The sequence below is a fragment of the Microtus ochrogaster genome, linkage group LG3, assembly GCF_000317375.1.
Source record: "Microtus ochrogaster isolate Prairie Vole_2 linkage group LG3, MicOch1.0, whole genome shotgun sequence".
NCBI classification, from domain to species: domain Eukaryota; kingdom Metazoa; phylum Chordata; class Mammalia; order Rodentia; family Cricetidae; genus Microtus; species Microtus ochrogaster.
This window is the reverse complement of record NC_022029.1, coordinates 23,569,883-23,583,132: the sequence shown is the minus strand read 5'-3', so window position 1 is coordinate 23,583,132 and position 13,250 is coordinate 23,569,883. Positions and strand designations below refer to the sequence as shown.

Sequence of the window (13,250 nt, the reverse complement as noted above, 5' to 3'; positions counted from 1 at the left end):
GGCGGTGGTGGCGCACACCTTTAATCCCAGCACTCGGAAGGCAGAGGCAGGCGATCTCTGTGAGTTCGAGGCCAGCCTGGTCTACAAGAGCTAGTTCCAGGACAGGAACCAAAAAGCTACGGAGAAACCCTGTCTCGAAAAAAATCCAAAAAAAAAAAAATTTAAAAAAAAATAAAAAAGTATAATCAAACACAGTTTATATTAAAGTTTCTAGTCAACATTCTCAAAGCCGGAAAACAGAGAACAAATCCTTACAAATTTTACTGAAGGCGCATAGTGAACACTTTATTGACAAATACTGAATGAATGGATGGATAAATAAATGGGTGAATGAATGAATGATCAAATGAACAAATGAATGAATTGAGCATACAATAAAAAGGGTTTTAATGTAAGCCACAGTTCACAGTTAACTCATTTAATTTGGAAACAATCTATTCAAATGTCATTTTCATTATCGTTCATAACTTATCTAAAGTACAGAACACTTTCGTCAAGTGTTACTTCCTCCATAAAGTAATTCCCCTGCAATTTCCTGCAGGCAGAATTAGTTGCTCCTGACACTGTGAACCAATCTTAAGCATATGCTGAATATCCCTCATCTTGTAATACTTTATTAGACCCTAAGTTGTTTAAATTTCAGATTATTTGTTTAGACTTTATTTGTGTGTGTGGGGGGGTCTTGTCCCTAATTCGATAGATAGATAGATAGATGATAGATAGATAGATAGATAGATAGATAGATAGATAGATAGATAGATAGATAGATAGATAGATAGATAGATAGTATTGTATAGAGGTTGAGGCAGGAGGATTGCTGCAGTTCAATGCCAGCCTGAGCTGCATAGCAAGAGCCTGTCTTAAGGAAAGAAAATGTCTTTCTAGACTGCAAAGATTATCTGTGCTTTACCTGCTAGCATTAAAAAAGAACGCTTCTATGTTTTTCTGTTTGTCATGAAAAAATATATATGTATATATATGCAGGAGGGGAGGATTGGGGGAGAGACCCAAATCTAAATACTGCATTCACTTATTTTAAACATATACCTTCTATGCATAGGCTTAAAGTAGCTTTATGCAATACTTCTCATGTGTTTTCTGACTGTAACCTGCCACATGATGTAAGATGCAGAATTTTCCACATGTAGCATCATGTGAGCACTCAAAAACTTTCAGATTTTTTATCTTCAAGTTAGGGATACTCAGCAAGTATCAGCAGCACTTCATATTCATAGATATAAATTCTGCTACATAGAGGTGTCTTATGTCTTACATTAGCTACTGTATAGAGAAATGAGCTAGCAGATAAACTAGAGAGCACCCTCTGATCAAACTTGTTTCTTCCATGTAAGTCAAATTTATCTAATGCTTTGAAGGCCATTGATCTTTATAATCTATAATAAATACAAAATAAACAATAAATGCATATTTAGTATCAATGGCTTCACTCCAAAATGTAAGATCTTTAAATATTAGTCTTTCAAACTGACTAAAAGTAATCTTATTGGCTGGGGATATGGCTCAGTTGGTAGAGTGCTTATATACGATGCATAAAGCCAAGATCAAGTTTGATCCCAGGAATCATAAAAACTGGCTTGGAACCTATAGTCCCAACACTTCAAATGTGGGTACAGGGAAATCAGAAGTTCAAAGTCATCTTCAGCTACATAATGATTTTGAAGCCAGTTTGAATACATGAGACACTGTCTCAATAAAAGAGAAAAAAAGAAATGAACAAAAGAAAAGAAAAATTACGTTCATTAGTTTTAGTATGAATGTTAGAACTATTCCATCATGGTCTATTTACTACTAACTTTCTTATGTTAGTAAACTTATCTTTTGTTTGCTTGTTCACTTATTTGTTTGAGACAAATTTTCATATAACTCAGGCTGGTTTTGAACTTGATATGTAGCCAAAGATCTTTATTTACTGATCCTCCTCCTGCCTCTACCCAAATGCTGAGATTAAAGGTATGCATCCAGTTGAATTTTCTTACAATTCTTATGTTTTACCACTTCTCTGAAATCTCAGAATCAGTTCAAATTACACTGCAGGCACAAGGACAATGAAAAAGTTTCAAGAACATACAATGTTAACCCAGGATAAAAAGGAAAAAGTCTATTTATAAAAATATGACCATCTTTAAAATGAAAAATTCAAATAGCTTTTAACAGATTTCCAAAGGGATATTTGTGTGGTGATTTCTTCTCCCTCCACCCTCCCTCTCCCACTTCTCTCCCGCCCCTCTACCATGTGTGTGGGGTAGGGGCCTGTGGTACATTAACAGGTGGAAACCAGAAATTGACTTTTTTCTTCCTCTACCATTTCACCAACCTATTTTTTGAAGCAGTGTCTGTCACTGAACCTGGAGCTTGCCTTTGAGTTGGACTATCTGACAAGTAAGTCCCCAGAATATGTTTCCACAGCTCCAGTCCAAATCAGCTCACCCCACTGCCAGTGTTTGACTTATAGAAATGCACCACCATACTGAATTTTTCTGTGGTTATATAGGTTCTAAACTCAGGTCCTCATGATTGTAGAGAAAACATTTTACCCACTGCGTCACTTCCCTAGCATCTTCTTTTGGTTTATGAACCAGTCTCACTCAGTAGCTCAGGCTTGTTGAAGGAGGGCTGCTTGTTTGTTTGCCGGCAGAAACTGTACTCATTAAATCATTGCTTGGCCCATTAGCTCTAGCTTCTTATTGGCTAACTCCTCCATCTTAATTTAACCCATTTTTATTAATCTGTGTATTGCCATATGGCTGTGGCTTATCGGCTAAAGTTCCAGCATCTGTCTCAGGTGGAGCTACGTGACTGCTCCCTGACTCTGCCTCCTTTCTCTCAGCATTCAGTTTAGTTTTCCAAGCCACATAAGTTCTGTCCTATCAACAGGCCAAGGCAGTTTCTTTATTTACCAATGGTATTCACACCATACAGAGGGAAATCCCATATCACAGGTTGATCTGGAACTCACTATTTAGTCCAGGCCGACTCCAACTTGAAATAATTATCTTGCCTCAACTTTCTAAGAGCCAGAATTAAAAATTTAAGCTACCATACCCGATTTTCAAGGGCATATTTGGTCCAAAAATCTAAGAATAACTGATAACAACTGTTTAATCTCTACTCAGAGTCCCAAATTATTATTTTAAAGTATATAGAGGTGAGTAGGCTGGAGAGAGGGCTCGAAGGTTAAGAGAAATTGTTGCTCTTACAGAAGAACTGGGTTCAGTTCCCAGCACCTCCATGGTGATTCAAAACCATTTATAACTCCAGTTCCAGGCGAATCTCATGCTACTTTCTGACCTCCTCAAGCATCAGGCACACACACACTTCACATACATAAACGCAGACAAAAACACTGATACACATAAAATAAAATAAATATATCTAAAATGTACAAAAAGGAATAAATAAAAGTATATATAGGCTAGCTAGATGGCTCACTTTATAAAGGTAGCTATTGCACAAGCCTGGTGATCTGTTCTCAATTCCCAGAACCCACATAAAGGTGAAAATAAAGGTGAAAGGAGAGAACAGCACCTGTCTGCTGTAGCATTTGCACAGCTATTATCATGCATACATTCATGCACACATACACACACACACATACACACACACACCATATAGACAATAATAATAGACGTTTAAAGGCAAATATGTTTGTCACCTGAGAGTTTCCAAACCTAATAGGATACCCCACATTTTTCAATGTAGCTGCCCATGAGCAACAGCAGTATAATACAGTCACATCTGTAAATTACTTTCAGGTAGCAGACACTAACTAGGTTTTAGTTCATCAATCAATGCTCAAGGCAAGTAAACACAGTTACTACAGATCCATGGATAAACCTTCACAGCAAACTAGGGAGATAGGGAATAGAAAAGGAATGTCCTGAAAGTAAGTATTTTTAAGGATCAAAGGTTTAGATGAGTCACTGAGACTTCTGGGATATTTGAAAATTCATTTGCCTTTTTTGGGCTTCCATTTTAGCCCTTTTGAAATATTATGAGCAGTTACTAAGACCCTCAGACATGGTTAATATGTAACTAACTATCGAAGTGTTGTGCCCAGATTACGACCCCCAGAGAGGCCCAGACTGTAATAAGCAAGGTTTAATCAACATAATACAAACATGCTTGGAACTCATCTCCATCCCCGTTACAAAGAGGTAGAGAGGAGTTGTATCTCCTCTTTGGGGAAAGCTTTTAAAGGCATAACTACAAAGAGAATCTTTGAAGATGCTTTGCCACGGGTACAAAGACGTTTGCTCCCTCCCATTCTGCTAAGTCAGCTTTTTCCTTGTTTTTAGAGCAAGGCCAGTGTTCCTGAGTCAGGCCATGTTTATCAGCCTGAACCAGGTGCCCGGCTGGACTGAGCTAAGTGACTTTGTGTTCAGAATCTCCTGGGTGGGAGAGGGGAAGGCCACTATCTTCCTGGGAAAACATTCTACTAGGAAATTTCTTCTCGACCCTTTGAGAATAAGGGGTGAGGGTTCCACAAAAGTTAATCACCTTGTTTAACCTCTTACTAACACTTTTACTCTGGTCAATCATATACTGTTATTAAGTGGAGCTTTGTTTACTTTGGAATACCAACTGGAAAAGTGCTTTTAAACAAAGACTTAGAAGCCATGGGTAAATGTGAACACATATCTGTGAAGAGTCCTGGGTGCTAATTTAAACTACTATATTGTGTTAGTATAAAAGATAAAACAAACCAATTCCAGAATAAAGCATGGAAGAAAATAGTGCTAAGGAATGATGCAAAAGTAAACACAAGGATGAAAACCTTTATGAAGCTGGTTAATTACCAAGAAAAGAAAATACTGAAATATTAGGTGATATATCACATAGCCAACCTCTTTTCTTTCCTTGAGATAGGATCTCATGTATCCCATGATGGCTTAAAACATACTATGTGCTGAATATGACCATAAACTTCTAATTCTTCTGCTTCCACCTCCTAAGTAGAATTACAGGTGCATTAACACCATGTTAGGTTAATGCAGTGCTGGAGACCAAACCCAGGCTTTGTGCATGTTGGCAACAACTCTGTCAACTGAGCTACATCTCTTGCCCACCTCCTTTTTTTTCAGTGCTGGGAACTTAATTTACAGCTTTGCCTGTACTAGGCATGTGTGTACTCTACCACTGAGCTATACTCCTATTTAATCTTACCACTAAATAACAAAACAACAATTAAAAGACTTTAAATTTCCCTAATTCACAATGCTATCTGACAATATAATAAAGACGGTGCTACCTAAAGGAAAACAAAAACTACTGTTTAAAATTACATATTTGTCACAATAAAGAGGAAAAACAGCCTAAACACTCAACTTGTCTCAAATGTTCACAATGTTTAGAAAAATTTTGTAAAGTTTTAATCTTAAAAAAATATTAAAAAACACTTATTATGAAAAACATGTATCTCAAATGTGTATACACATTCACAAGGCAAATACTTAAATCACAGGGTTGAATACTTTTGCAAGTTCCAGTATGTGAAAGAAAGCTATAATACATTCTCACAATTGCTGGCTACTGCTGAATCCAAATACTGCAAATTTTTCATGTTAAAAGATCTCTGCACCACAACTGCACAGATTATGGAGTACAATTTCATCAATAATGCATTATAACATTCCTTTTCTCCATACTTGGTCTCTGCGGTACATGTAATTATATTATACTTAGATTTATTCTTAAAAAACATTTATCACATGAGCTGAGAGTTATATAAAAGTCAAATCAATTAGCACTGATTAAATGTTAAAACTGCTCATTCAATGTCAGATTCACCCAAAAGTTCATTTGACTATTTTTTAAAAAATGATTTTTAATCAGAATTCAAATAAATTTAACTCTTGTATTATTGTTCAAAAACAACAAAAATAGATTGCACAATAGAATGAAAGTATACTGGCAGGCTTTTAATGAAAAAAAAATAAAAGAAATAGTCTAAAAGGCACACAATTCTCATGCCCACTGAACCTCAGAGTATCCAATAAGCAAGCTATCAAAAACCAGTGCCCTCTTTTAAAATGGAAGCTTTTTAAAAATCACTGCAAAACCACCAGTATGTGCCACCATGTTCTGGGTTAAAATGTTTAAAATGATCCTTATAGAAATGATTTTTACAGGTGATGTACGTCAGAAAGGGGGAACTTGATGCACTAGTCATTCTTCTCACAAAATGATTATTCTGTCTTTGATCATGAGAAAATTCAATCCCTGCTAATTTAATAAAGTACCAGGTTCTGGTACTCTCAATTGTGGTAGAGCTTGGCTTAAAGATAAAAATGTATACAGCAAGAGCTCTTTCTACATGATACTTAGTATTTACTTGAAAACAAACAAACAAAAAAACATTTTATTCACCAAGAACCATCCAGCATTATGACTAAGATATTTTCATTAAGTACATGCTAACTCTTCACAGTTCAGAAGCACAAAACTCACAGTGAAGGCTCCAAGGAGCTCCCAGGATCACACTCCAAGTGGTACAAAGGAAAACTATTCCATCACCACACCCCAACCCCGGTATTTCTGTCATGCATTTAAATTAAGTACTACTTGTGTCTGGCATATACATTCATGACTCGGCACCAATGCTCCTCTGGTGTCTACTATTTGGGATGTCTTTTTAAATTGTCTTATCCCTATCTATTATGATAAATCATCCTTCATTCTCAAGGTCCCAGTACTTTGTTCATATTCTTAACATTAATATTTATCTTACTGTATTCATGTTGATTATTTGCCTACTACTTCTTGTAAGAAGACAAGGGCACATTTCTGGCAAGGATACTAGTTATCTTTATATCCTTCCATCCTTGTGATCTAGCTACTGCTCAGCATATAGTAGAAGCTCTAAAATGTCTGAATAAATTCAGGCCAGAGCTCCTGAGTTGCTTAGAGGACTAGAGTACTCCCTTCCCTACTTATATTCAGAGCTATAGTTAGATAATCACTAAGGAGATGCTATCAGGAGAATTACAATTGTAGGTGATTAAGCTAGGTTGCCTTTTAAAACCCCTCTGACCCAAACTTCTAAGATTCCAAAAGTCCTATGAAGACTATATATATTGTCCTAAGAAGGTAGCCTTTTTCTGTTTCTTATTTCACTCTCTAAAAAAAATCATTTCAAAAATTATTGGATAAGGACAAATATCATTTTTGTCATTTATTCCATCTGTGACAATTACGACTAAGAACTAGCATCTAGAGTCTGAGAGTGATACATTGTTCTTGAAAATAAAACTGAAAACTAAGAGTCAGAAAATAAATATATCTTGTTAAACATAGATTAAAATCTCTTTAAGAAAGAAGAAAAATCGATGAGAGCCAGGGTGATTATCCAGGTATTGCAGAACATACAGGATGAACTGTTAGAAGCACTTCTTATGCTAAGATGAAAACACAAAAGACAAATGGACAAAATAAACAGACTAGCACTAAGACAGAAAGCACTGTGATTAAACCTCACATCCATATTGAGGAAAAGTGAGTAATACTATTTGTTCAACAAAGTGAAGCCAGATAACTGACAGACAGTGTGGATTAGGTCTTGAAACACTTGTAATTTGAGACCACTGAAGAACTTGAGTGGAAAGGTGAAAAAGAAGTGCTTAAAGTAAATCAATCAAGCTTGGGAGAATGCTGCATGCAGGATGGATGTGAAGAGAGTTATTGTTGTAAATCACAGCCACTAGAAATAGTCACGGAAGCTTCAGGAGTCGAGAGTGCCCTGGAAATGGGGGCTTGAACATGGTAACTGAGGAAGCAGAAAATGAGTCAGTCCAGCTCAAAGGACCTGAAAAGAGAATACAAACGGCCTGAGGATGTAAATAGGTTGTAGATGTATATGCGTAGCATACATGAAGCCTGGTGTTTATTGTCTAGCACATCAAAAAATTAGTAAGGAAGTATAGAAGATAAAAGAAAAGGACATGATGGAGATGTAGCTCATTTGGCAGTGTTCACCTAGCATGCACGAAGCCCTGGTAATGCATGAAAACAAAATAGGGTGTGGTGGCGCAAGCCTGTAATCCTAGTACTCAGGAAGCAGAGACAAGAGGATCGAAAGGTCAAGATCATCCTAGGCTACAAGGTGACTTCAAATTCAGCCTGGACTATGTAAGAACCTGTCTCAGAAATAAACAAATTAAATAAAACAGAGAAAAAGGATGTATCAAAAATGATGGAAAAGACGGATTCCAAGAAAAGAGTCAAGGAACTGAGGAACCTGCATTATATAAGTGGAAAATATCCATTAAAAGATAAATTATGGCATATGAGTTTAGAGAAAGAGAAAGATTCCACTTAAATACTTGAGAACTTTTTATACATAAGGGAACACTGGAGTATAGAACAAGAAGCACAGCAGAGCCTCAAAGTGATTTTAAAAGAAAATGGAAAACATATGATCAATGGATGATAAAACTTCAGTATTCAATAGTATCACAGAAAACACGGAAGTTCTTTCAAAAGGGATGGGTTATAGATTATGAATTATAAGCAGGGCTGTTTCCCTTTACAAGCACTAACACAGGATAAAAGCATTAATTAGATGGGTGGACAGAAAATAGGGTATTATGGTTGTTGGAAATGTTCTGTCTTATGTTTCTAATGACAAAATGGAAATACTATTCTTTGTACAAAGATAAGCTTTCTACACGTGAATCAATTATTAGTAACACCATTTAAAATATGTCCTCTTCTAGAAGCTACACATTAGCCTAACATGGCAAATGTTAATTATTGGTCATAGATTATAGTTGCATAGGTAGCATGATTAGAGTATATAAATCCAAACAAGGAAGTTTTAAGGAATATTCCAAAGTGTTTAAAACTGGCACAGAGCTGTTCATCTTTGTGAAACCCAGATCCATGCTTTGAAGTGTATCTTAACTTCCTTCCAGATTGCCACTGTCCTTTAACCCTTGATCTTAAAATCTATATTAATAATATTACTGTAAAAAAATCTTCCAACTCAGCTTCAATAAGTACATAAATTTGATACAGGAGCTGGGAGGAGTGGCGTTACCTTAATTCTAGCTCTCGCAAGATAGAAACAATAGGATCAGGAGATCATAGTAGCCTCTACTACAGACAAATGTGAAATGTGAGGCCAGCCTGGACTATAGTGGACCTGTGTCAAACAAACAAACTAGGACTGCATCGTGGGATTCACATCATCGGATATGGCAAGCCTAAATAAAGAGACGTGGAGTTCACAAGAATGTTCATGTTCGTGAAACATTCAGCCTGTGTCTAATACCCGAGTCAGATAAGCACCCACATCTAGGTTAGCAATAAATCATTTTGGATGACAACACACAGAAAGAAATATTTAGTCAGTTTGGCTCCTAAAATCTCTCAGATGTGACTGGTAGAAATGACACTTTTTTTCCAATATTGCTGGTGAACTGAAAGTTGGTGTCTGAAATAAGTAAGCACATTGAGCAAATGAAAAATGTCTCTTTGACCCTCCCAAAGAAATGAACTAGTTAATAATTCCCAAGAATAGGGTCAACTTTTTGTGGGGTTTCATGTAATTTAAGAAATAAGAAATCAATATACCTGGCATGGTAGCATACAAGTGTAATCCCACCACTTAGAGGGGGAAGCAGGAGGATTAGAAGCTCAAAGCCATTCTAGATACACAGGGATTTCAAGTCCAGCCTATGGCACACGAGACCCTGTCTTAATACTGTACCACCACGAAACAAAAGAAGAAAGCAAAATTGTAACACGACTCAGGATGAAGCTGGTAATTCATTTAGAATGAGATCAGAAAGGGTCCCAGTATAAGGTTCATCAGCTACATTCAAAATACACATCTGTTGATTACTAAATATTAGGAGTCAAGTGTGAAAAAGGAGAAAGACCAAGCAATTAGACAAAAGAAAAACAGAAGACAGGGCTCAGGATATAGCTCACTTGATAGAGTGCTTTCCTACCAGGCATAAAGCCCTGGGGTTAATCCCCAATACTACATAAAGCAGACATGTTATCCCACATCTGCAATCTGAGCACTTGGCAGTCATATGTTAGAAAATCAGAAGTCCAAGTTCATACATGGCTACATATTAAATTGGATGCCATCATGAGATACATGAGACACTGTCTCATAAAAAATTTAAAAAGTCAGGCTGGAGAGATAGTTCAGCTGCTAACGGCTACACTCAAAATCAAACATCAAAAAAATTTAAAAAGACAATGCTTTCTTTAAGGACCATTGGAGATAAACCAAGAAAAAAAGAAGAATAAAATCCCAGCAAAACAGCAAATTGTGGTATGGTGTTAACCAATTTATATTACATATTATCATATTTATATTCCAGTGATAAACAACCACATTGCCTCTGTGGTACTTGCTCAGAAGGACCAGGTTTTTGGTAACGCCAATACACTAACCTGTAGGCACTCAACAAGTGTTTCTTGAAAGAAGAAATGAAAGAAGGAAAGAATTATATGTCCTCCTTTTTCTAACTCTTCACCAGGATCTGCTTCCCTCTGATGCTTCAGTACAAATGCTTCCACTGGCTAGAACTACCAAAGAAGCAGTTCATACCAAGCTGGTGATTAAGATTGTTTTCCCAGAACAGGGTGACTCCAAAGCTACCTGCATCTAAAATTAATATATAAGCACATCCCTGGTCAACTCAAAGGGGGCATACATTAAAATAGATAATTTGGAGTCACCCTATTTACTCCCTCTCCAATCTATCTCCCTCTTTCTAAGTACAGATGAGGGAAAGGGGACATTTCAGTTTGGGCTTCTACATAGAGCCAAATCATAATCCCTAAAATTTTCCAAAATGACAATATAAGTGGCAATTTAATATACAAATATTGAAGCGGTCTCCAGGAAAATAGAGAAAATGGTCATGTACTCCTTACTTGATAAGCCATCTAAGCCAGGACAAGGTGCAGGGTACTCCCTAACCCACCCTCAGCTCTTGCTTTATGAAGAGATTCCCTTTGGGCAACAAATACCCCACAGTTTTACTGAAGTTCTAAAAAAAGAAAAAAGAAAAACACACCAGAAGTAGGAAAAAACAAAGGAGTAGGTAGCTCCTTTTTAAAAAAAATTATCTATTCCTAAAGGATTCTGTCTCATTTTTTACCTACTCAAATCTTCTAAGCAATGGTGTTTTGGAGAAGAGCAGAACTGAACTAATTCTACTATGACAGACTTCAACAGTCTCTGATATTCTATTCAGAGAAAAGGATGTGAAATGAGGGAGGCCAAGCAACCACCTCAAGAATTGCAAGAGATAGTCTTAAATGGAAGAAAAGAGGTCTGCAGCTTCCCAGGGAGGAGATTAGACCTCAGCAGAGTTACTGAAACTCTCAAACCACAGATTCTTGGTTTTGTAAAATAGTAAATGTGTTGTCCACTCACAAGACTGTTGAGAGCAGAGGAAACTCATGTAACGTGCACAGCAAGAACTAATTAATCATTAGTATTTAGTAGTAACAGTCAAATTATTTTGCCTCCCTCCACTAGTGCATACCACCAGGAAAAGGACCAACTCCTGCTCCCATCTGGCAGGATCTGGGGCCCTGCCATTAGAAACACTCTCACAAGCAGGAGAAAGATCCTGCCAAACACAACAAGAACATTGCAAGTACCTGTCAGCCAGGTCCCCTTAAGCTACTGTTAAAGACACAAACTGACCTGAGATGCCGCCTCCAATCACGACTACGTCGAACATGTGGCCTGCGATATTCGACTTCTCCAGACTCGTCATGGTTTGGGTGAGATTCTCCGAAGACTCGCGTTTAAAAGAGGGGACCGCCCAGAGTGGAACAGACCCTTGTACGGCCCCTAGCCTAGTGTCCAGGGGCGGAGCCGATCTTTCTACCCATACCCGGGGGGAGCCCGGCCCTGAGGGCGGAGCAGGCCCTTGTGCAACGACAAGGGGGGCGCTCAGGGGCGGGGCTGATCCTAGCTGAGAAACCCAGGGAGAGCCCCACACACTGGGCACGGATGGCCCTAGAAAAGGCACTGGAGGAGGAGGTCCCTGCATCGAGCCTAGGGGGTTATACAGTGGGGGAGGTGGGGACCTAAGTAGTGAGCTTTGTACTGGCAGCTGGGAAGGGAAACTGGGTGCAGAAGGTGATGGTGTGGATAACCAAGAAGAAACGGACAGAGAGTGCATGGAGGAGTCTTCTGCAGACACCAGTGGGATATTTTCTGGAGTGTCGGGTAGTTGTATGGAAGTCAGGGACGTGTTACTTTGTTCGGGAAGTTCTAGTGGTAATCCCCAGTTGTAGCTAGACAATGAGGGTGGAGTGGGCTCCTCTACCGACCCTCGGGGAGTGCTGAACACTGAGACATGGGTAGACCCAAGTTCTGACTCTAGAGAAGTGCTAGGTCTAGAAAGCACCGAAGACACTTGCCCAAAAGTCACCGAGGACCTTTGCCCAAAAGAAAGGGATGAATCCGGGAGTGGGAAGGATTCTAGTACAGATAGGTGCTGGGAGACCGAGCTAAGGTGGGACGAGTCCAAAGCAGGTATGGGGACCTGGTCGCTCTGCCCGGGGACGTTTAAGTCCCTGGAACAAGACTTTGAGTTGGGATCATTCCTTTGGCCAGGATAATCACTGAGCTCAGAGAGGTTGATGGAACTAAAGGAACCAAACAGCTCCTCAGTGGACCAGCTCGTGTGAGCTGCGGAAACGGGTTGGGAGGCGGTCTGCGACTGAGAGTGGGAGGACTCGCGTGAGCTGCTAGAGGTGCTGCCTTGGTGGGACATCTCCACTGGGGTCAGGGAAGGGGGAGTCTGAGTTCCGAGGGCCCCTTCCCCCTCACGCCCCCGGCCGCCGCGGCCACGCCTGCCGCCGCCTGGGGAGGCCTTCTTTTCGGCCATAATTCCCTCAGCGGCGGGACACAGCGAATGGCAAACCTGAATGAACCCTCCCCTCAACAACGCTCAGCTTTCAGGGCCCAAGCCGTTACCAGACTGACGCCCGACCAAAGCGCCCGGCCCACTCGAAGGCGGGGAAATGAGACGTCGGCGCGGGGCGGCTCCGCCTTTCCCGCCAAAGTGCACGACTCGGGCGCCGCCCTCAGGGACTGGACGATACCACCGCGAACAGAGGGGGGGGCTCCTGTGAGCGGAATCTGCGCGCGCAGCGGTGCGGATTAGTAACCTTCCGGTTTCATAGTATCCTTTACCCTGAAGAGTTCTGAGCCGAGGTGGGCCCAAGAAAGCAAATATGTAAAGGAG

The 13,250-nt window shown here is 39.4% G+C and overlaps 1 protein-coding gene across 1 annotated transcript in view; it reads right to left on the bottom strand.

Annotated features, from left to right (window-relative positions):
- The window catches only part of Maoa (monoamine oxidase A), a 72,659-nt gene extending 59,680 nt beyond the window's left edge, over positions 1 to 12,979 (bottom strand). The window contains exon 1 of the mRNA XM_005360643.3: positions 11,696 to 12,979. Coding sequence (XP_005360700.2) covers positions 11,696 to 12,890 — 1,195 coding nt within the window. The 5' untranslated portion in view covers positions 12,891 to 12,979. The remainder of the gene's footprint in view (positions 1 to 11,695) is intronic.
- Positions 12,980 to 13,250: the final 271 nt, after the last annotated feature.